Source organism: Ruditapes philippinarum, unplaced genomic scaffold (genome assembly GCF_026571515.1).
Source record: "Ruditapes philippinarum isolate M1 unplaced genomic scaffold, ASM2657151v2 ctg8513_1_1_1_1, whole genome shotgun sequence".
In the NCBI taxonomy this organism is placed as follows: domain Eukaryota; kingdom Metazoa; phylum Mollusca; class Bivalvia; order Venerida; family Veneridae; genus Ruditapes; species Ruditapes philippinarum.
Window position 1 is genome coordinate 1 of NW_026862567.1, and position 26,501 is coordinate 26,501.

Sequence of the window (26,501 nt, forward strand, 5' to 3'; positions counted from 1 at the left end):
GCACAATTGTTCTACTCGCCCGGAACCAAATGATCTCTCTAACCAGTTAACAGGTGTGTTTATTATTTAAAGTTAATATTTACAAAACAAAACGTTGCAACGGTTTAAAATCGCAGCAGCATTACCATTGCAAATACATTTGTACTTCACTTAGATGGGTTATTTTTTCCGTCAGACAAGACATGTATTAATGATCTAGTTCCATTTAAATGAACGATCCTGTGGTGAAATTTAATCTGTTGATGGCATTGATTTTTATTTCAAAGAAAGCCCAAACTACAATGTGTGGGATAGTAACTTTAGTGTACATTTAAGTTGAGTGTTAACACGTTGTTATGTCGTGTGAGCACTTGGAATCTACTCCAATCAATAATTGTGTGTAACAGCCGTGCATATAACTTTTGTTTTCATCATTTCTTAACTGCAACTTTGACAGTCTTTATATAGACATTGTGATAAGGCAATTCTGCGTTGTGACCTCGTAGATGACATTCTGATTCCTTCATCATTTTGGGCTAATGTTATTGATTATTCAGGGTTCGAATTGATAAATGTGTTGATAGGTAGATTAACAGACGCTTTAATGGCATAATACAATGTGAATAAGTATTTGAATGTTTTCTTTACATAAGACGAGTTATCAGAATGAATAGTTCAGTAGTACAAACATTAATCTTTCAGGCATTGGTAATGACAGATAATATTGACAACATACCGAAATAATCTAAAAATGTCTTTGTGCTTTAAAATACTTTAAGAGCATGAGGGTAAAAATATTTGGTTGTTTAACAACTAAATACTGCTCCGAATAAGTAATGACGCACACAAATTAGATATTAATCCACGTTGTGCGGATATAAAGTTTGATACATTACTGCAGAAAAAGTGCAACAGCGGGTAAAATAATTTAATATTAACATATTAACAAAAGAGCTAATAGATGAGTCATACTTGAAATAATTGATTTTAATATAATTATATTTAACATATTTTGGAAAAAGGAAAAAGTTATTAAATTGTGCATGGAGAAATTTTAAAATTATATTTAACGAAGACTTTTTTATGGATTATCTTTAACGGCATGTAGTTTGATCTTTTCTTTCTTATGTATAAAGTATATTGATATATTAATCCAATTTGAGATAAAATTTATATGTTGCATGTTGTATTGTTTCTGTAAACTGAATGCTTTTTAGTTTAAAAATAAATTTACTGCCGTTGTTCATTTGGTTCATTTGCTAATTGTTACATGTTTTGTTTATATTTAAATTTCTAAAATTAGAAAATGAAGTGTGTGAGCGATCGATTGATCGAGTGAGCGAGCGGGTAATGAGTGAGCTTGGATGTAAGAAAGTAAGTTGGTAAGCAAGTCAATAAATAAGTATTTGAGGAAGGAAGTAAGAAAGAAAGTAAGAAAGACTGACAAATTAAGTAAAGTAAAGTAAAGAAAAGCAAGTAATCAATCAAGTAAGGAGTAAGCATAATGAGTGAAAATGTAAGTATGTGAATCATTGAGTCACAACAACAACTAGTAAGCTAAAACCAAAACCGTTAATATTTGAGGCCTTTGGCATTCCTACTACAATACCAACCTTACTTGTCTTTGACCTAATTCAATAGGATATCTGCCACGGACCTTTGACGAACAATGAAGGGTTTAATTATTTAGTGGTATAGAAACTTCCTTCAAATGTGTTGCTTGATTCCATTCAATCCCATATTTTGTTATACAGTTTTAATAACAATTTTGACACAATTAAGTCTAAAATATCACACACAAATAATTTCTTTTATCTTAAATTTTGTTCTGTCAGTTTTGTTACAAATTCTCTTCAAGTCGCTATATACAAAATAAACATTCTCTTTACATTGATCGAGGTTCTTAATGTTTTCCAAAACCTGCCTGTATTAGCCCTTAATATCTATTTCTAATGAAAACTTACTTGTTAATTTTTGCTTATTACATTTTAATATATAAATGTTGTTCGAAATATTGAAATTGTATCTTACTTTTACTCTTCACATTTTTCTTTCCAAGTGTCAAACAAATGCATGAATACCTTTGACGCTGGTATTTGATACTTTTGAAAAATTTGATTACATAGCCAATTTGTTTTACGAGAAATGGTAATCATTAATTGCTTTGTGTTGATATCATACATAATTTCAACTTTGGTTAACCAGAGGTCGATATTATCATCTCTTTCAAATTAGAAATTAATCAAATGGTATTAGAAGAAGAAAGAAATGATGTAAATTTTAGTTATACAAATCAGTACCATGTATAATGAACCGCCCAAAGAAAATATCTATGACCAAAAACAGAACTTAGGTTAAGCAAGACCCATCTACGTAATTAATAATGGAAGTAGACCATTCATTCAATTTGTTCGAAACATGTTTTGTATCATTAACTCTTACCTCTTACGATTGTGGCTACTCTATTGTTTTCTCTATTGTTCTATTTAGCCACACAAAAGAAAATAGCCACATAAAAGCATTACGGAATGTCCAGAGGATAACTCAAAAAGCCTTTGAGATATCACTATAAAACTTCATGGGTGGATAAAATCGTAAGGCGGCGGGGATATAGAAATAGTCTCCGTCCGTCTGTCCACTCTTACAGGACAGTAATAATGTGACTAGAGGGACAATAGGTACCTGTTCTTTCTCTTTGATGTCATTAATTCTGTAATTCTTCTATGTGGATATTTTCTTTGTGTGGCTAAAAGTAACAATAGAGAGAACAAAAGACTAGCCGCAATATTACTGTCCTGTTAGAACATCTGGACGTCCGTCCGTCCATCTGTCCGTCCCATATTTTTGTGGAAGCATATCTAACAAAGTATTTGAGGTATCAACTTAAAACATCATAGGTGGATAGATCGAGTGCACAAGAATGATAATGATAATGCCACTTTACCATGCACAATTTTTCAGTTATTGCTCTTTGTCCCTTTTTTTTAAACTTAATTTTTCTCCAAAGCATAACTCAAAAGCCTTTGAGATATCAACATGAAACTTCATGGGCGGATGTATCTCACTCAGGAGGTTTGCAGTGCACAATAATGATAACTCTACCCCTCATAATAATTTAGTTATTGCCCTTTGTTATTTTCCATACTTAATTTTTCATCTGATTGAAGCATAAGTAAAAAAAGGCTTTGAGATGTCAACATAAAACTTCATAGGTGGATTTATCTTATTGAGGATGAATGCTATGTGTAACTCTACCCTTTATAATTTTTGAGTTATTGCCCTTTTTTATTTTTCATACTTTTTCTCCGGAGCTTATCTCAAAGCGTGTAAGACGTATTAATTTGGAACTTCATATGTGGATATATCTCATTGAGGAGGTGTGCAGCACACAAGAATGATAACCTTTCATGCATAATTTTTCAGGTTTGTCCTTTGTTATTTTCAGCCATCATTATTCACATAGGTTTCAAATCTGTAATCACTTCAGCCATCAGTTTTCATTACCAAAAGACCTCTTAAAATTGAATTATTCTGCTGTACTACATATACATTCTTCAAATGAGCAAACACATTCGGCGGGGGATGGCCATGTTAACATGGATCTTCTGTTTTTACTATAACTTTAAATTCCCTTCCATCGGTTAATAAAGTGTTAATACGAAACTTCAAGTGTAAAACCTTTCAGGCGTTTATACATAAAAGTATTAATAAAACTCTATGACTTGATTATTGACGATTCAGTTATAAAAAATGCCAAAACATCTCTTCTATTGCATCAAATTCTTTAATAGCGTCCAAATATATGTATATCATTTCGATTTTGATTTTGTGTAATGTTCTAGTTTCTAGTAAAAAAAAAAGTTTTGTTTTTTTAGTTTACATTCATAGACGAAAGTGTTTTATTATGCAGACCAATGACTCAAATACAAGGTTCCTTTCAAGTGCCATGTTTTAAGTACATGTATTGTACAATAAATAACACAAAAAGATAAATTTCGTTCAAATCATTACTTAAAAAGATTTGGTGTTATTTCACACTTTGATAATTGTAAGAAGTAACTTTCACATTGGTTTTCCAAGCACCAAAGTCTAATAAAAGCACTTTCTACTCGTACAATTAAGTGTGCATTTAAAACATTTATCCATATTTGCACTGTTGATTGTATTCATCTTGTACGGTACCCCTCTCATGATTAACCGGTATGAAAAACAAAATATCCTCATGTCACTAATGACAAAGCGGTTTTTAATGATTTTTTTTACTGAATCTCGAACAAATAAATACCAAACGCTACTTGCATTGTAGTTAGAGGATATGTTTAGCTTTTACTTAAAACAGTTTTCTGCTTATCTTAAATTGATTGTCAATTTGTTACTTTTAGGTCAACGTTCAAATGCAAATACTTAGTTTCAAAATCAAACTTTGGGGAAAAAAACTTCATTTACATTTAATAAAATTTATCAGTGTAACATGCATAAAGTTGTTATTCTGAACATGGGGCTTTAAAGGCCGGTACCAATATTTATTAAAAATGAATCTGTACTTGCCACATTGTGAACAGTTCTGAGCAATATAAGATAAGATGAACAATGGGTGAAATAAATGTTCAACTTTAATTTATAGTAAAAAATTATTGCAACTTTTCAAACATTCAGTGACTCTATTATTCCACCAGTAATGTAATGTAAACAGTGTCACATTTGACAAATGTTTATCAAATTTATAAACTTATCTTGATATGTTCACTGCAGCAAATCGTAAAGCTACCAGTTCTTTTAGAGCTTTGAACACCATTTGACATTTCAAACACGTCTTAATTTAACTCCACTTTGTAATTATGAAAAAAAAAACACCTTTGCTTATCTTTTGTGTAAATTTATTTTTTTAGCCTATTTGTTTTTCGTATCTTGTTACAGTTAAAAAAAATATACCAATTCCATATCTGGACTATCTTTTTGATCTGTCGGCAATTGGTATAATTATGTTTATATTTTTATTACATGTTTACATGTACGTTTCTATCATTTATAATTTGCTAGAAGTATGTATTTACTTAATTGCAATAAACGTCTGAATTGAATTTATTCATAGTAAATTATTATTTTGTATGGAAGTCAAACTTCTGCTTTGTTTACATTTTGCTACTTTTCCGTCTGAACTATTTATACATGTTACATCCTCTAAATTTTTTATTGAAACATTATTAAACACATTTATGGCATTTCCAAAGAATATAAAATACATATTTCGTAGGTATAATGTGCCTTATATGTTAAAGGGACTGCAGTGAGGTTTAAAAGCCTAAAAACATAATATTTGAAATTCTTACATAAATGAGATGGGGCACTTTAAACAGAAATATATGCAAAGATAGTTAAGAAATATACTTTGAAATAAATTACAATTCATGTTTCTATGCCTTTCTTAGCCCTATTTGAGTGAAAAATGTTTAAACGCTTTTCATTTTGGGTCATTTTTTTACAATTTGAATAATTATTCTGGAAAAACGCGAAAAAAGTGCGCGAATGATTTAAAATTATACATAAAGATTAGTGGTCTAAACCTACATCCAATGGTACATTTATTTGGAAAAATATTTTCAGTCCCATCATGTCAAAAAACCTCATTTGAGTCCCTTTTAAGTTTTATTTTCAACAATAGTAATAATGATTAAAACATTGTAAATGCGTAAAACCAAATAAAACGATGAAAAAAAAAAGTTTAACATAACAACATATTGCGGGTCATTGGGAGTCAGTATACTCTTCCGTAAACTTTGCCCCCCCGGAAACCACGTGGCTTCTTTATTTAATCAAACACGCTGTAACAATCATTATTTAAATATTTACTTTAGATAAAGGGCCTATTGAATCATTCTGCTTCGTACAAATAAATATTGCTCATGCATTCCTTATAATTAGAAAAATAAGATAATACCAAAAAAACAAAAAAACAGACAAACAATATAAAAAACAACAACAAAAAATAAATTAATTAAATAGAATAAAAAAGAAAAAAATCTACAAAAATTCTAAAAAAAAATTTCTAACAAAAAAAAAAATTCTTCAAAAGATATGGTCGCCTAACAACTCGAACAACTCGTTTTGATTGAACATTATTAGCTTGCTTATTCATTTTGTAGTTTTATGCATTAACGGAAGTTTAAAAATATCAGCAGGTAAAATTCTTTTGAATTCTTAATTGTTTTTATACATTTTTATGAAAAAATATGTTTATAGATTATAGAAATGCGTGAAATAAGTGGTTTAAGGTAATTTAATACAAGAACTTTATCATAAAACAAAACGATTGAACTTGAATATTTAGTTTAAACATATTTATTTCAGAATATGTACATAATAACATTTGAAATATATACACCATACAAAATTTGACAATATTCCAAAGAAGAGGATTAGAATGAAAAGACTAGGTCTTATAGAATTCTTCTCCGTTTTAGTTGTTAAATATATCGGTGTCGAACTGGTGATCTAAAATTTTCTGAGAAAAATATATATTACCAAATGGTATAATAGAAACCAATATTATATGGAGTATGAAAGGAAGTAGTAATTTCAAAGAGAAAAAGGGGAAGAAGAGTCTCATATTATTTGTTATGTGTTAATCGTTAAAGGAATCTTTTAGTTTTGCTATAAAAGACTGCACGTTAGAGAATATTGTTGAATTATCATCATCTGATAGGCCAGGGTTTCCGAAGAGAAGAATATCGAGATTGATATCAAAAGCTTGAATATTAATAAATAATTCATTTCGGTACAAGTTGTAGCGATAACATTCAAAGAAGAAGTGATAGTTGCTTTTTGGACTTGACCACATTCACATAAAGGTGAGGGTGATATGTTTCTTAGAAAAAGATGATAATTTTAAAGAACTGCATTTTGTGCGAGACGTGTATGGAGAACCTGTAATTTTCTGTTACCAGAATAGTAAGTATTTGGTGTGCGTTTTCTTGTTACGTGTTAAGAAGTTCTTGAATGATGAAAGTGTTGGTAAGTTCCGAACTTCGGTTGGTAAGTTGTTCCAATCGCGTATAGAAGAGGGAAGAAAAGGAGTTGTAGTATAAAGAAGTTCGCGCATATATTCCAGCAGTATTATCAGAGTTACGTAAATTATACCTTGTGTTAGTTTGATCAGGAATTAAGGAAGAGAGAAAGTCGGGAGTCAAATTGTTATGCATTTTATAAAACAAAATTAATCGGTGATTATACCGTCGTTTGTTCTAATGTTTCCCAATTAAGTTCTTGAATTAGGCATTCGATAGAAACTAATCTTGTCGCACCTGAAGCAATCCTAGGCACATTCATTCTGAATCTTTATCTAAGCTTTCGAGTTCATATTGAAAAGCATTTCCCCAAATGACGTCTGCGTATTCAAGAATAGGACGAATGAATGAAGTGTAAATTATCTCAGAGATTTTTCTGTCCAAAGAATATTTCAACTTTCGCATTATATTGACGCGCTTCCAAGCCTTTTCGGTTATATATTCAATGTGTGAATGCCAATTACAGTTATTAGAGAGAATAATTCCTAGGTGTTTATGATCGTTAACTTCTGGTATATTTTGATTGAGCATATATAAAGAAGGGTGGTTTGCGTTATGTTTTCTAGATACAATAAGTGATTCTGTCTTTGATGGGTTGAATGTGACAAGCCAATTATCTGCCCATGTTGTGATTGTCTGTATATCTGTTTGTAACTGTTGAGCTGCGACTAGTGGATTTTCTATGACAATATAGAGACTTGTATCATCAGCAAAAAGGTTGACAGATGATTGGAGATCTAGAACAATATCATTTATGAAAATAAGGAATAGCAGAGGGCCAAGAATAGAACCTTGTGGTACTCCAGCTGAAAGAGTACCCCAAGATGATTTTGAATTAGATATAACTACACGTTGACGCCTATTAGTGAGATAGTTAGAAAACCATTCGAGGAGGCTGCCGGAAACACCTGCATATTTGAGTTTTGAAAGTATACCTTTATGCCAGACTTTATCGAACGCTTTACTGATATCAAAGAAAATAACCCGAGCTTCTAGACCATTGTCAAGTGCTTTGCACAGTGTATCATAGATAAAAACAAGTTGATTAACAGTAGAGTCGCCAGGAATAAAGCCGGATTGAACAGGAGTAAGAAAGTTGTTAGCTTGGAGATGGTTGAAAAGATGTTTGAATATTAGCCGCTCAAAACTTTTTCAATTGTATTAAGAAGAGAGGATAGGGCGGTAATTATTTGGAAGAGAGGAGTCACCTTTTTTAAAAAATTGCAGATACATGGGCTACTTTCCATGTCGATGGTACTTTACGACGAAGAAGTGAGGCATTAAACAAATCACAAAGAGGTTGAGAGAGTTCATGTGACGCTTCGCGTAGAATTCTATTACTTATACCATCAGGACCGGATGCTTTTTCAAGATTTAATGATCTTAGGACATTTTATGTTTCAGTTTCAGTTAGTGTAATTTCAGATAGTGAAGTTGTTGTCATTGATGGACCAAGATCAGGTACATGCTTATTTGAATCTTCAATGAGTGTTTGTTTAATAAAATAGTCGTTTAATAAATTTGCTTTGTTTTCATCTGTAAAGTTAAGTTCGAGTGTTTCTGGATTTTGTAATGGGGGTATTGGAGTTATTTGTTGTGATGATATAAATGATTTTAACGTTTTCCACCAGTCTTTAGACGATAATGATCCTCTTTTGAGTTTATCCGATAATTTGCAATAATAATTTGATTTAGCTTCGCGAATCAATAAAATAGTTTCATTTCTAAGTTGTCGGAATTTTTGCCAATGATGTAAAGACTGTGTTTGTTTTGCTTTTCTGTAAATGCGTTTTCGTTTTCTAATGTGACTTCTTACTGTACTAGTCATCCATGGAGCATCTGATGGTCTAACATGTATTTGTTTATTTGGTATATTAATTTTTGCAATATTTATGATCTGATTTGTTATATTGTCCGCATATGTGTCTATATCTGCGTGAGTGCATGTATGCCAGTTATATAATTTAGTAGATCTTGTCGGAGTTTTATCAAAGTCACCTCGATTGTATTCCCATATAGTTCGTTGAAATCCACGTTGAGAGGGTTTTCTAAATTTGAGAAAACAAAAACTGGGAGATGGAATCGATGTTCTTGGTTGAGAAAGTGTTCACCAACACCAGCTTTTACGATGTTATTTATATTAGTTACAAATATGAGATCTATTAATGATTGTGATGTTTCGGTAAAGTGAGTAGGTTCGTCAATAAGTTGACTCATATTAAATTGTTTGTGTAATTGAATTGATTTTTCTGTTTGAAGTTATGGTTAATGGCATCATAATTGAGGTCACCTGTAAGGATAATGTCAGAAATATTTGTATCGATAGCAAGAGCGATTGAGTCTTCAACCTTATTACTGTAATTTGCATCGGCATTAGGAGGTCGATAAAATAGACCGAAGAGTACATGTTTGTTATTTTCAGGAATCAATTCAATCCAGATACACTCCAAGTTATTAAGTTCTAAATTGTAATGTCTCTTATAATGCAGATTTTCTCGAACATAGAGGATAACTCCGCCATGAGAATCATCAATCCGATCTTTTCGTTCAGGAGTATTGTAAGATAAGAGTTTAAGATCATCAGATGATATTGTATTGTTCAGCCATGTTTCAGAGAAGGCAAGAATATCAAAGTCGACAAGTTCGGAATAAAGAATGTCAAGTTTAAAAAACTTGAATATTTAAATTGTTGAACAATAACCAAGTCTTAACTTTTTTATGAAATATCTTTTACGGTATGTAAGTTATTTAACATCTTACCTTCCTTATATTTAAAATCTATTCATGGAGGTTATTTATGTAACAATTAAATGAACTTGACATTCAGATTTTTAAGGGTATCAAATTAAGAAAAATAGAAATACTCAAACAACGTATTAAACATAATGCCCATTATGTTGGTTTTGTCATGACACGGCTCATATGTAAATTTCCGCTGCTCAAGATGTGAAGCATAACAACAGGTGTGACTATGAAAATATATATATAAAATTCAATCTTTTTTTTAAGAAAATCGAAATGTGATTCTACCCTCTTGACTCTCCTCTATATTACCCATTTTTGTTTTTGATTTCTATGCAGTCTACATCGAGATATTCTTTCCTTCGTGGGTTCTTGTGTGTTCAAAACATGCAACGGGCTCAAAATAACACAGATTTTACGAATCTCACTACAGACCGATGCTTTACATTAAGACAAATCCTGATTTAAACATTCTTTGAGATTTGGCTACAAACGAAGAAATCGCTGCTTAAAATTGCATTTGAGCTCCATATGTGCTGAAGAGATCTATAAGTGATGTAGAAAACCATCTACAAAATTATGGACAACTTCCATTTAATCATTAAAAAGCCAATGTAAAGGAACAATTAAGGTTTCTTAGCTTTGGCTGAAAGTTCAATAGTATCATTAGTGTGTTTGATCACCGCAATGACAGGGCTCACTAGCTTATGCTAGAGTTAAAAGTACTTAAAGGCCTGAGTACATGAAAATGTTGATACAGAGTGGATAGTACTCGTATGATAAACAATTCACTAATAAAGGATAATGGAACTTGGACAAGCCAAACTGAAAGTATTGAACTTTGTTAAGCCATCGTGTCATGTAATATGTTTCTATAATAATGTTTACATTCATCAAAATATTTATCACTTTAAGATTCCACAAGTTATAGCAACGAGACTGTTATGTGGAAATATCATGGCCTGATGCGACATCGAAGGGTTTTCGTTACAGAATACGGTATGGGCTGAGAACAGTGTCTGTATAGGGAAAACCCGAGATGCCGCCCCATGCAATGGTATTCTACATAATAGTCGAGTTCGATATATAATAACTGTTTTATCGCATGATAAACAGAAATGAGAATTAAATAAACATAAAATTTCAATTTATATTTGGCTTCTCTTCATAAATTAAATTCTCCACTCGGAACCTCGGTTACTTTTTATGTAACATGTCAAAATGACCGATATTGTAAACCCCACATCATATGAGCCAGTCAGAAGTATGTTTGGTGTTTCTGACTGGTTGGATGACCAAAGACACAGAAAAACATTGCTGTAAATAATTACGCCAACCGCCGTTTCATGAGCATTTTTAATGACATGCCAAAAGATGGATTTTTAAATTTATATCAATAAGTCGATTATTAACGATTATTATTATTTTCTCGGGGACATGAAATGGTACTCATGAAAAGATTCATAGAGGTAGTGCCTCCTTAGGCAAAATAACATTTATGAAAAGAATGCATGTCCGCTCAATGCGGTAAAGATTTGTTAAAGTTTCTTTAAATTCATTCAAAGAGTTACAAAGCAGGCATGAAATAAGTCAAATAGGCGTTGACCCATAATTGCGACTATGGGCATGAAGTGAACCATGTAGATATTATGCAAGGACGTTCCTTGATGTTGAAAATAAATATGCAAAGTTTCTATGATCATTTTCACTAACTTTCTTACAGCGTCATTACAAATTCAAACACACCCCACATTACTCCCCTATTAAGCAGACAGTGCAGTCGAGTGAATAATTAGTTAATTAATTAATGCATGACGGCATAAAAAGGGAATGATTGCAGTACACACGACGTCAATAAATCAAAATAAGCAAGGTCTTCCCACCATGTCTACGTATTTTCAATACCTTTCGTATGCAGAATGTCTTTTATCTCTTTCTATATGGATGCTATTTTTCAAAGTCGTCTCATGAAAATGTGTCTATTTCGGATAATAACAGGATGATACACAAAAAATGCAACTTTGAGCAGCAATTTCTTCGTTTTTAGCCAAATCTCAATAAATATTTAAATCAGTATTTGTCTGAATGTAATGAATCGGTCTGTAGTGAGATTTCGTAAAATCTCTGTTTTTTTGCCGTTTAATGACATTTTCTTAATACACAGTGCATGTTTTGGACACACTAGAACCCACGACGGAAAGAATATCTCGATGAAGACTGCATAAAAACCCAAAACAAAAATGGGTAATATAGACGAGAGTCGGGGGGTAGAATCACATTTCGATTTTCTTTAAAAAAGCATAGAATTTTACATAACTGTTTAAAAAAGTGAAAACTTACCCTGCGAATGACCTATCACATTTGGTGTTATGCTTCATATCTTGAGCAGCGGGAATTCACATACATTTTTTTACCGATGCTCATTTTTGAGATACATATGGGGTTCCAACCCCGAGATTATATTGTTTTTTTTTTAATTTCGATAAGCCCAGTCCTTGCCCCTCCCAAGTACCCTCCTATTTTTTGTTGTCATTCCAGGTGCATTACCTATGGTCATATATGACAGGGGAGCTATTATTGTGCTGCGTTTAATAAACGAACGTAACCCTCCTTTGTTGATCTTTCCTGTTATATTTTTGGGTTCTGTCTGAAAAATAATATGAATAAGTGGAGCCTTTCTAAGTTCAAAAATAACTTTACTGTTGTTTGCATTTTTATGTCCCCGAAGGGAGGCATATTTAAATCGCACCGTCCGTCTGTCTGTCTGTATGTGAGTCGCCACTTCATTCGTGTCCGAACTGTAACTTTGTCATACATTTAGGGATTTTGAAAAAGCTTGGCACAAATGTCTACCATATCAAGACGATGGGTCGCGTCCAAGAACCACGTCCCTACCTCAAAGGTCGAGGTCACACTTACATTTTGAAATTTCACATAATCACAAATAGAGTTAATAAGTACACACATTCGTGTCCAGACTGTAACGTCATGCATCAAAGGATTTCAAAATAACTAGGCATAAATGTCTTCCACATCAAGACGATGTGTCGTGTCTAAGAATTACGTCCCTTCCTGAAAGGTCAAGGTCAACCTACAATTTCGAAGTTTACTTTATCACAATTAGAGTTAATAGGTAAACACAATCGTGTCCGGGCTGTAACTTTGTCATGCATCAAATGATTTTACTATAACTTGGCATAAATGTCTACCACATCAAGACAATGTGTCGCGTCTAAGAATCACGTCCCTACCTTTAAGGTCAAGGTCACACTAACATTTTGAAGTTTCATTTTTTTACAATAAGAGTTTATATGTACACACGTTTGTGTCCGGACCGTAACTTTGTCATGCATCAAAGGATTTTAGAATAACTTGGCATAAATGGTTACCACATCAAGACGATGTGTCGCCTTTAAGAATCACGTACCTACCTTAAAGGTTTAGGTCACACTTCCATTTTGAAGTTCGCCTTATCAAAATTAGAGTTAAAGATACACACATTGGTGTCCGGACTGTAACTTTGTCATGCATGGTAGAATTCTAAAAGAACTATGCACAAATGTCAACCACAATAATACGACATGTCGCGTTCAAGACCCCTGTCCCTACCTACAAGGTCAAGAAGACACTTATAAATGTCTACCACATCAAGATGTGTCGTGGCTAAGGCTAATGTCCGTCTGTCCGTCCCCACTTACACAACAATCATTTTCAGACTGTAACTTTCTCCTGCATTGAGGGATTTTGAAATAACTATGCACAAAATGTATATCACATGACAATGTTGTGTCGCGTCCAAGAACCACGTCCCTTTTCAAAGGTCAAGGTCACACTTATGTTCTGAAGGTTCAAGCTATCACAATAAAAGATTATAGGTACACACATTTGCGTCCGGACAATAACTTTATCATGCATCGAAGGATTTTAAAATACCTTGGCAGAAATGTGTACCACACGTGTTGTGTGTAAGACCTATGTGCCAACCTCCATGGTCAAGGCCACACTTATAGTTTGAAGGTACTTATGCTCATAAGAAGAGTTTGAAGGTACACATTAGTTTCCAAATTGAAACATTGTCATGCATTGAAGGATTTTAAAATAACTTGGCATAAATGTCTACCACATCAAGATGATGTGTCGCATCCAAGAACATTGTCCGAATGTGTTAAGTTTGCTTTAAATAGCACTTCATTGCACAAGAACAATATTAAGCAATTAGTTACTTTTATTCTCTTTTCTTTTCATAATACCTGCAAAGCTTAAGAAACCTTTTCGGGGGCATTTGTCACTTGCGTGACAGCTCTTGTTACATTATATTTTAAGACAAATATATGAAAAGTAAGAAGTTTGAATAACAAATATGAAGTAACTTTTAAAAAAGCGATGTTTGCTTCCATTCAATGATAAGAAGTTTAACTTCATTAAATAACAACGATACAATGTTAACTTGTTTATCATTAAATCAATCTATCAATAAAGGCAATCAATAATATGAAGATAAAGAAGTATTTCCGTCCCTTGATCAGGTGGAAGTCGTAAAATATCACCCCTAACATTTAATCACAATCATTATAGTTCCAATCCCGAACGAATTTTCATCTCGACATCATTGTTGTGTTTATTTTATTTTAAGTTCTTTCTACGTGGTCCTTTTTCTTACTTTGTGGTTCCATATTTTTTCTATTTTTCCTTATTCAAAATTGTTGAATTATATTTAAGACCTGTTGCCTGCTTTTAAAGTTAATTTGTCTTCTGCTGTTTTGTATATGATGCGCAGGCTTCATAAGAGGTTCATTGATAACCGTCGTATTATAAATTCAAAATTCTAGCATTATGTTGAATGTTGTATTCAGCTTCAGTTGGTGCTAGGGGGCGTGTACGGTAGATTGCCTTTTCAAGTACAGTCAAGGAACATGCTCAGTCAAACCAAGCCTGGAACATTTTCAATTTTGCCGTTTACAAGTAAGTATTTTTTATTGGTTCATAATCACCGATCCTATTTCAAAATTCCATTGGATTTAGGTATGCTATTTATTTCGTTATGGTACACTTAATCTTACGCTGTTTTCATCAAATGTCATGTACATCTGCAAATGATTCAAAATTATAGTAAGTTAATATTGAATTTTGTTTTAAGATCGGTGTAATGGGCAGACGTGGACTGTAGCTTAAATTTACCACTTCGATCAATGAACTGGGCCAATCAAATCGACCTGCATCATTTTTAGTTATTCCGGTATTTGGCGTTCTTTAAGGATTCTGTGTTTTCTCTTTCTTAGCATATTATGATAGGAACTTTCCTGTCCTTTGATCTTGTAATGTTGCCTGATAACACGAATGCCTTTTCTGTGGTCCGGTACATGTGGTCAGGTAGAAACGGGCCCTCTGTGATCTGCACACATTACATATAACATGTTCACGTATACCTTCCTCTTTAACAACTTTAATGAAAATTTATGATACATGTATATAGAACGCCGTGACTGTCTTATGCTATCAATGTTTTTGCTATCTTCTGAAATGATGATATTATTTTGTCATTTAAGCATATAAACATGTGCAATTTACATCATATCTTGTCTAAAGACAATGCTGACTTGTTCAAACAGCATGTTAACTTGTCAAATAATCATTATGACATGTGCAGACAACATGTTAACTTGTCAAAGTATCATGATGACTTGTGCAAACGACATGTTAACTTGTCAAAATATCATAATGACTTGTGCAAACGACATGTTAACTTGTCAATATTTCATGATGACATGTGCAAACAGCATGTTAACTTGTCGAATTATCGTGATGACATGCTCATAATACCTTAACAAGTTAACATGTGTTTTGCACAAGTCATTACGATTCTTTGACAAATTAACATGTTGTCTGCACAAGTCATCATGATACATTGACAAGTTAACATGGCATTTGCACAAGTCATCATGATACATTGACAAGTTAGAATGTAGTTTGCACAAGTCATCACGATACTTTGACAAGTTAACATGCTGTTTGCACATGTCATCATGAAATTTGGACAAGTTAACATGTTGCTTTCACAAGTCATCATGATACTAGGACAAGTTAGCATGTTGTTTGCACATGTTATCACGATGATCTGACAAGTAAACATACTGTTTGCACATGTCATCATGAAATTTTGACAAGTTAGCATGGCATTTGCACAAGTCATCATTATACTTGGACAAGTTAACATGTCGTTTGCACAAGTCATCATGATACTTGGACAAGTTAACATGCTGTATGCACATGTCATAACGATAATTCGACAAGTTAACATGCTGTTTACACATGTACGGAAGCTTGTATGTACCCCCGCTATGAAGACATGAAGTCATCTCCCTCGACTTATAGAACACAACAAATCGTCATAATTACGACGACAAGTTTATATATACCATGTCATTTTGACAAAATATATGTCATCATGTCGCGATACGGTATCCCGACTTTCATACGTTAATATATTTGTCGACTAGAAATAACATGGATGTCGACATACATGTTACTTCAAGTCGACAAATTTATTTATGTAAGAAAGTCGGGATGCCGTATCTCGACATGATGACATATATTTTGTCAAAATGACATGGTATATATAAACTTGTCGTCGTAATTATGACGACTTGTTGTGTTCTATAAGTCGAGGGAGATGACTTCATGTCTTCATAGCGGGGGTACATACAAGCTTCCGTACACATGTCATCATTGAATTTTGACATGTTAGCATGGTATTTGCACAAGTCAGCATGATACTTTGACAAGTTAACAGTGCTTTTTGACATGTCAGCATGATACAAGATAACATGTCATTTGCACAAGTCATCACGATTCTTTGACAAGTTCACATGTTGTGTTCACAAGTCATCATGGTTATTTGACATGTTAACATGCTGTTTACACAAGTCATCATTATACTTTGACAAGTTAACATGCTGTTTGCACATGTCATCACGATAGTTCGACAAGTTAACATGTCCTATTCACAAATCATCATTATACTTTGACAAGTTAACATGGCGTTTGCACAAGTCATCATGACATTTTGACAAGTTAACATGCTGTTTGCACATGTCAGCACAATAATTTGACAAGTTCACATGACGTTTGCACAAGTCATCATTACATTTTGACAAGATACCATGTCATTTGCACAAGTCATTATTATACTTTGACAAGTTAACATGTTGTTTGCACAAGTCATCACGATACTTTGACAAGATAGCATGTTGTCTGCACATGTCATCATAATAGTTTGACAAGTTAACATGCTGTTTGTACAAGTCAGCATGTTCATTTGACAAGACATGATGTAAATTGCACATGATAACATGCTCAAACGACAAAATAATATCATCGTTTCACAAGATAACAAAAACATTGATTACATAAGACAGTCACGGCGTTCCATACATGTACCTAATCCACTACTTGTTTTACAGTAAATATGACGCCTTATACCAACTCTCTTCACATTTTCAAGATGATACTTAGTTCCCTCTCAAAAATGATGCATTATATATGGCTATAAATATTGGCTAGCGAAACATTAAAAATGAATACCTACAGCTATATATAGTATCTAGTGTTACAAACGAACCGGCAGTTGTCTCTATAAAGTAGCACATAGTATCATTAATAGATCCTATATTATTTGTAGCTACCAATAATTCAAAAGATGGTGAACCTGGTTGACGCGCGTGATAAAGAATACAATTTTTATTTACAGCATAATTTCAGCAAACACAATATACAAAATTTCTGTGCTAATAATTAAATATCTATGACGATCAATTCTTGAATGTGTGTTCAACACTTACAGAAAGCATGTTTTTTTTTAAATGTAACGTGAACAAACACACACTCGTAGTTCATATCGTTCTATCATTTTCTGTTGAAATTCTATTATATTTAAATGGTAAACAACACGAAATGTCTAAATTCTATTTGTTTGAGTTTATATCATTACATTAAGAAATAAAGATTGGATTTTGGCAGGTTGTATGACCCAATAGAAATGGTTTATATATAATAAGATCAAAGTTGTTAGGGTACGCACCCAATTATAGACGGTCATAGTACCTTTCAAAAATATTTATAACGACTTTGTAGTGCAATGCAAATACTTTCTTTTATATAAAACAAAAATAATAATGTATAAAATACTTGAATCTGTCGCGTTTATGAATGATATAAACATCACTGTTATCCAATGAAAGTCGATGTTTCCAACGCGCAGTATTGTAAAATCAATGATAAAAATATTTACTAGATATGATTACTGTGAGTGGTTTAAAGAGGACGTTGTAACGTTAGTTACATATAGTTTAATGTAAGGGAGGTAAACAGGAAATGACCAAACTTCAAAGCAGATTAATCATTAATCTATTAATCATCGGAGGGCTAGATCAAAATGTGCCCTTCCCCTTACCTTTAACTGGTAGTAATGATAAGTAACCATTATGAATATCACAGAGAAAAATACATAATTTAATTTCAAAAATAGTAGGTGTGAAATAATTTTAACAAAGACATATCTAGTGCAATATGATACAAAATTATTGTTTAACACACTTTCATATTATCATTTTCACCAAGTTCTAAATCTTAAGTTTGTAATATCAAGCTTAACAAAACTGTTAGGTCATAAACAAACGATAATAAAGTGAATAACTGTATTTAAAGAAAACAATTCATTACCATTTAAGTTTATGTTTAAAAATGGTTGCTTAACCAAACAAAAAAAAATCCATTAATAACGATAATAAAGATAATTTTTTAATATTCACATGCCAGTAACTATCATTGTATCATAGTTTGGATACATTTCTGTTGAAAGTGTGTCAGAGTTAAATTCTATACCGATAAACAGTGCGCTAACTAGAGTGCTGTAACATGCACTCCAGTTACCGCACTGCCTGTTGATGATATATATAGAGCATGATTGGCTACGTTATTTCCGACGTTTACTTATTATGACGACTGGGAAAAGGATAATGATAGAAGGACATATTCAGATGCTCGTACATTGGTTCATTTATTTTCATGTTGCGGTGACAGGGAAACTGTTTTTTTTCGTATATGATACAATAACAATATCTGCCATATGTTCTGGTTCCCGAGGGACGGATATTCCGATCCGACGACAAACATGTCAGATAGTTTTTCTTGCGTTTTCTAGCATATTCCATTTTATTTTAATTTCTTAACCTTGATTAAACAATTTTCCGTGGCAATTTATGTCATATTACATCGTAACTTTTTCTAACAACAGCGTATGAAATAACTTCATTCATAACGGCGAAATTACGTCATTCTAAGCATGCCATTGTAACACCCGACTAATTCGGCATCCCCCATGCCATTTGAAACTTCCAGCATGGGTAAAAACTATCATCTAAAACAATCAGTAAAAAATATGCAAGAAAAGAGAAATTACATCAAAACACTTGGATATCTGTTTGACACTCGGGAGCTACGCCCCTTCGTACAAATCAGATGGCTTCGTGTTTCGATGCTCTTTCTATTACTTATTTTCATATTCATTTCAGTATCATTTCTAAATCGTGTTATATACACAAAATTCAAGACAATATATTTCATAATTTATGAGTTCTTTTAATAAACTAACCATGATTTGTATTTTTGTTCCTGTAATACAGTTTAACGCTCATGGTCACTGTGACCTTAACCTTTATGCACATGTGCCCAAAATGAAAGAGCTTCTCTTATCAAGGATGACTAAGAAGGCAAAATAGGTCAGTTTGTTTTCATTTAATTGATTGGAAACTGTTTAAAAATAGGGGTCTCTACTAAAAAAGCCACTAAATAAGGGTGGTAATCCTTTAAAGTTTGAATGCTATAGGTCAAATATTTTTCTAGTTATTGAGCGGAAACGGTTTTCACATTCAAAGTCACTGTTTTCTAGAATAAGGGTGATCATTATATCAAACTTGAAGGATGCGGGTCTAATGTATCTTTACATAAAAAGGGAAAACGTTTCACTTTCAACCTAACTGTGACCTTGATCTTTACGCAAAAAAAAAGATGTCTCCTACTCAATGAGGCTGATTATCCTTTCTACGTACTAGGCGGAAAAGGTTTTCACATTTAATGATACTGTGACCCAAACTTTCACACATGAGCATCCAAAAAACATTAGAGGCCTTTTACTGAATAGAGGTAATCAGGCTATTGGTAAATGATTCTCAAGTTATTGAGCGGAAACCGTTTCATTTTTACCACGACCTTCAAGCATCGGTGCCAAAAAAGTAATAACGGTCTTTTATACAACAACGGTGATCATTCTATGAAATTTGAAGCTGTGGTTCACATGGTTCTCAATTCATTGATCGGTAAGGTTTGTGACTATGACCTCCAACCACTAACGCCAAAAGATTAAGGTTTTCTACGCAATACCCTATGACTTTGAAGGCTTTGTCAAATGGTTAACTAGTTATTGAGATAAACCGAAGTTGTCAACCGACCGACCACAATTTGCAAAATAATGCCCCCTTTTAATTAAGAGTTCATTACAAAATATCATAAAAGTTTTATATGAAATATAAGCCTTAAAAAGTAAAAAAAGTTTAATTATAATCATCGTCATCAGATAACAAAGTCAAGTAAATCATTTTATTTGTAATCATTGCTGAGTGATAGCGGAAATTATAAGCATTTTTCCTTATTCATGTATTCAGTAATAGAAAGAGCATCGAAACACGAGTCTGTCTGAATTGTACGAGGGGCTTATTGATCAGGTTGCCGTGTGTTTTGATGCTCTTATAGGCAAACATAAAAACACATTCCCTGTTGCCACAATATGTAACCCTAGAAAAATGTAACCAATGAACGAGCCTCTGAATATGACTTTTCTATCGTTATTCCTTTCTCTGTCGTCACCTTGTGTAAACCCAAGAAAAAATGAGCCAATCAATGAGCATGCTACGAACTGCGGGTAACTAGTACATACACTCCAGATAACTCACACTGCATGTATGTGTATCCGATTTAAATCTGACACATTTTCAACAGAAAGGTCCCCCAAACTATGATAAAATATACCATTATCAACTTCCCAAAGTATTATATTTTCATCACAAATATCATCATATCTTATTAAGAGTAGTATTACTACATTGGTTAACACACCATAATAGGTGAAAACCCTTTATAACCAACAGAAACGAATGCATTACAAACTTACTCTAATCAAATTGTATAAATGAGATAAATCCGGGGCTATTTTATTTGTAGATCACACATTGTATTGAATACTTTTTCTTTCAGATTGAAGATTTGATTTTTACCTATTATTGCCGAATCCTGATACACGATTTCCTGTTTCCTTCGATTGAAGAACAAAACGAAGCCAACTCTTTCATTTGCTTGAATTCACATTGAAAAGTGCAATACTGCAAGGATTTATGATTGTTTAAAAACCCTAAACACAGCTAATCACTTCATAAGTTTAGTAAACAGAATGGTGAAACTTTTCACGATACGACGGTTACAGAAATACACGATTTTTGCAACTTTTACATTTTTCGTGTTAACAATATTCACACATTTATTTGTACATTTTGAGCAAAGTGACACGGAATATTTCAATCTGGATAATTATGCTTTTTTTGAAGATGCTAAGGATTTAAAGTATCCTGTTAAGGTACAGCCTTATTTATTTCGACTTATAAATGCTTCTAATCCAAGTGTTCCTTTAACTGTAAGTGCACCATATCTTATTGAGAACCCTAATCTCTGCCGTTCTGTGAAGCATCTAACGGTGCTTGTTGTAGTTAATTCAGCGACAGACCATTTTGAACAGAGACAAAGCATAAGAACAACCTGGACAAACGACACGTATTATTCGTATTTAGCAACAGTCAGAGTTGTGTTTCTTGTCGGCAGAACTGTGAGTCAAGTTGTCCAATCTGCGCTTGAAATGGAGTTTGAAAAGTATAAGGATATTGTACAAGGAGATTTTATAGATTCCTACAACAATCTTACACATAAAGGTGTGATGGGGTTTAAATGGATTACGGAGAGATGTCGAAATGCGGAAATGATTCTGAAAGTAGATGACGACATTGTAGTTAATATGTTTCTATATATCTATAAATTAAAACATTCTGAAGCGCTGCAAAAGGCAAACGTATATTGTGAATACAAATCTGATATTGTAGAAAGAGATGTTACATCCAAATGGTATGTTGATGAAAATCATTTCAAGGGAGTAAAAAGATATCTGGAATTTTGCAAAGGAAAATTTGTGAGTATGACGAATGATATAATGCCATCTTTATATCTCGCCGCTTCGAGGTCGCCGTTTTTTCATCTCGATGACGTTTTGTTGTTTGGATATGTCCTGCATAAGATTCCAGGATTGAAATATCAAACGTTCAGTGACGGAGATTGGCAGGGAAAAACTAATGCAGTAAAACACTGTTTGGATGTCAAACGGGAAAAATGTACATACATTGCTATGCAGGCAAGTTATAAGGAAGACGTATCAACCATTTGGTCAAAAGTGGTCAGATACTTTAGAAAACGCTGTTAATTAGAGGTTAATTCTTGGTTACAACACGCCATTATGCGATAATTGCCCAAAGATGTACATTTTAATAGTATCCATCAATTGTTAGACGAAAAATGTTTCCAATTATTCCTATAATTAAGCAAATTTTCTACACCAAAGCAAATAGACCACAAGAATTCAGCTATTCTATTTGAAGAAAGGAAATCACGATTTTCAACGATTTTTATCAGGCAAACAGACATTTCGGCGCTCATGACTATTTAATAAAAATTAAAATCAATGCTGACTGCATCAAACTTACACTCGAACTATCTATCTATGTGATTTTTGTTTTTGTTGTTGTTTTTTTCCTCACGCAAAATCAATGACTTGTCTGACTTTACAGATAATGATGAGATGTTGCTTGATTGATATGTACATAAATATTAAAGAAAAATCACACGAAAAAATTGGCCATCTCAGTCGGGACTTGAACCACGGGTCTCTTATTGATTTCCAACTTATGCTTACCAATGCATCACAGTGGCAATTGGGTTTACACCTTATATATTTAAGTTATTTTAACCTTATTGTGACGTCATTTAATGGACTGGAAAGTGAGACCTGTTTAATGATCTACTATTTAAGGTGAACTTTACTGTAAGTTTACTGAAATAAACAAACAGGCAATTACAATTTATTATTGAAATACTACTTTAATTGACTGTTGACAAATTATAATATGTAAATCAAAAACGTGTTACATGTCATTTTGATCTAACATCGGTAGAATATCATGAATGTATGTATGTTTGTACGTACGTACGTTTGTTTGTGGTTTTTTTAGTTTTTGTTTTTTTCTCACGGAAAATCAATGACTTGTATGACTTTACAGATAATGATGATTTTGGCAAATGCGTTTTTGTATTCAGATGTTGTATGTATGTATGTGTGTATGTATGTATGTATGTATGTATGTATGTATGTATGTATGCATGTATGCATGTATGCATGTATGTATGTATGTATGTATGTATGTATGTATGTATGTATGTATGTGTTTTGTTGTTGTTCTTATATTTTTTCTCACGCAAAATCAATGACTTATCTGACTTTACAGATAATGATGATTTGGCAAATGCCTTTTTTGTATTCAAATGTTTTGATATGTTTGCTTGAAATATTACACACAAAAAAACACATGAAAAATTGGCACGCTGCAGCCGGGACTCGAATCATGGATCTCTGGATTGCCGATCCAGTATGCAAACCATTACAATGCAAACCATTTCGTATCTAAATTATTTTTTAATTATTGTCACATCATATACTCAACTGGAAACTGGAAAGAGAAGTAGATCGGGTTAACGATCTAATGTGTAAGGTGAAATGTACTTTACGTTTACTGAAATTTATTGACAACCAGTTGACTTTATATATGTATTTATGTGTGTTTTATTTTTTCTAACGCAAAATCAATGACTTTTCTGACTGCACAGATAATGAAGATTTTTGCAAATGCCTTTCTGTATTTAGACGTTTTAATATGCTTTTGATATGTTGTACCATAGCGGCCATTGCGTTTGTTCCTTATATATTTTAATTACTTTTAACTTATTTCGACTTTATATAATCGACTGGAAAGTGAACACGGGTTTAAGGTGAACTATAATTTAGGTTTACTAAAATAAACAAACATTTATATAAAATTTATTATTGAAATAATACTCTAATTTACCGCCCGTTGACAAATAAAAAAACAGATAGAAAGCTCGTTACATGTCATTTTGATCTACCATTGGTAAACATCAATCAATTTTTAGACGACAAATATTCAATTTGTACTGAATTCCTGTAATTTAACAAATGTTCTTCACCAAACCAAATAGACCACAAGAATACAATTATTACAAAAAATCAAAATCACGATTTCTAACGATTTTATAACGGGTCATGGTTTTTAAATAAACAATTTTAAATCAATTCTGACTGCTTCAAACTCGGCATATGTATGTATTTATGTATGTGTATTGTTGTTTTTCTTTATATTTTTTTCACGCAAAATCAATGACTTATCTGACTTTGCAGATAATGATGATTTTGGCGAATGCCTTTTTGTACTCACATGTTTTGATATGTTTGCTTGAAATATATATAAATATTACAGAAAAAAACACGGAAAATTGGCACGCTGCACCGGGACTCGAATCATGGGTCTCTGGATTGCGGATCCAGTGTGCAAACGACTTCACCACAGCGGTCATTACATATCTAAATTATTTTTGAATTATTGTCACATCATATAATCAACTGGAAACTGGAAAGAGAGATCGGGTTAACGATCTAATGTTTAAGGTGAAATGTACTTTACGTTTACTGAAATTTTTGAAATAATACTCTTATTGACCACCAGTTGCCATATGTATGTTTTTATGTGTGTTTTATATTTTCTAACGCAAAATCAATGACTTTTCTGACTGTACAGATAATGATGATTTTTGCAAATGCCTTTCTGTATTTAGACGTTTTAATATGCTTTTGATACTTTGTACCATAGCGGCCATTGCGTTTGTTCCTTATATATTTCAGTTACTTTTAACTTATTTCGACTTCATATAATCGACTGGAAAGTGAACACGGGTTTAAGGTGAACTATAATTTAGGTTTACTAAAATAAACATCATATATATAAAATTTATTATTGAAATAATACTCTAATATACCGCCCGTTGACCAATAAAAAAAATGGATAGAAAGCTCGTTACATGTCATTTTGATCTACCATTGGTAAACATCAATCAATTTTTAGACGACAAATATTCAATTTGTACTGAATTCCTGTAATTTAACAAATGTTCTTCACCAAACCAAATAGACCACAAGAATACAATTATTACAAAAAATCAAAATCACGATTTCTAACGATTTTATAACGGGTCATGGTTTTTTAATAAACAATTTTAAATCAATTCTGACTGCTTCAAACTCGGCCTATGTATGTATGTATGTATTTTGTTGTTGTTCTTACGCAAAATCAATGACTTATCTGACTTGACAGATAATGATGATTTTGGTAAATGCCTTTCTGTATTCAGATTTCTTATAATATATATAAAATTACAGAAAAAAACACACGAAAAATTGGTACGCCTTAGTCGAACTTGAACCAAGAGTCTCTGGATTGCCGATCCAGTATGCAAACCACTACACCACAGCGGCCATTTCGTATTTAAGTTATTTTTGATTTATTGTCACATCATATAATCAACTGGAAACTGGAAAGTTAGATTGGGTTAACGATCTAATGTTGAAGGTGAAGTATTGAAATAAACAAGCATGTAGTTGCAATTTATTATTGGAATAATACTCCAATTGACCACCAGTTGACTTATCTATGTATTTATGTGTGTTTTATTTTTTCTCACGCAATATATATCACTTATCTGACTTTACAGATAATGATGATTTTGACAAGTGCATTTTGTATTCAGATGTTTTGATATGTTTTCTTGAAATATACATAAATATTACAGAAAAATCACACGAAAAATGGCACGCCTGAATTACCGATTCAGTATGCAAACCACTACACCATAGCGGTCATTGCGTTTCTCAGATATTTAAGGTATTTAGAAAACTTATTGTGCCTTTATATAATCAACTAGGAAGTGAGACTGAATTAACGATCTACTGTTCAATCAGTTTACTGGGATAAACAAACATGTTTTTTTACAATTTATTTTTGAAATAGTACTATAATTGATCGCCTGTTGACAAATTAAAATTTGTGAGTTTAAAGCATTTGATTTAACATATCAATCAATATTTAGACGGAAAATATTTGGTTTGCAAAGCAAATAGACCACATTTAAACAAATATTACAAAAAATCAAAATCAAAGTTATCAACGATTATTTAACGGATAAACAAAACATGTCTGCGCTCATGATTTTATATGTGTAATTTGAATAAATGCTGACTGCTTCAAAATTTCGGCGCTCATTGTTTTTAACATTAACTCAATGCTGACTGCAACAAACTTACACTCGGACTATCTATTTATGTGTTTTTAATTTTTTTCTCACGCAAAATCAATGACTTGTCTGACTTCACAGATAACGATGATTTTGGATAGTGCCTTTCTGTATTTAGATGTTTTGATATGCTTGCTTGAAAACAGAAAA

The 26,501-nt window shown here is 32.5% G+C and overlaps 1 protein-coding gene across 4 annotated transcripts; it reads left to right on the forward strand.

Annotated features, from left to right (window-relative positions):
* The first annotated feature begins 49 nt into the window (after nucleotides 1–49).
* Nucleotides 50–25,693, forward strand: LOC132719450 (beta-1,3-galactosyltransferase 1-like). Of its 4 annotated transcripts, none has more exons than XM_060703219.1 (3): nucleotides 50–3,402; nucleotides 14,639–14,747; nucleotides 21,093–25,693. In XM_060703219.1, exon 3 carries the CDS (start codon nucleotides 21,286–21,288, stop codon nucleotides 22,357–22,359), a length of 1,074 nt encoding a protein of 357 aa, XP_060559202.1. In that variant the 5' UTR covers nucleotides 50–3,402; nucleotides 14,639–14,747; nucleotides 21,093–21,285; the 3' UTR covers nucleotides 22,360–25,693. The 4 variants fall into 4 exon arrangements, with proteins under 4 accessions (XP_060559202.1, XP_060559204.1, XP_060559203.1 ...); XM_060703220.1 differs by lacking the exon at nucleotides 50–3,402 and adding an exon at nucleotides 6,033–6,158; XM_060703221.1 differs by lacking the exon at nucleotides 14,639–14,747.
* Nucleotides 25,694–26,501: the final 808 nt, after the last annotated feature.

Coding starts and splice junctions, on each gene's coding strand:
- LOC132719450 (XM_060703219.1), top strand. CDS start 21,286: ATGGTGAAACTTTTCACGATACGACGGTTACAGAAATACACGATTTTT.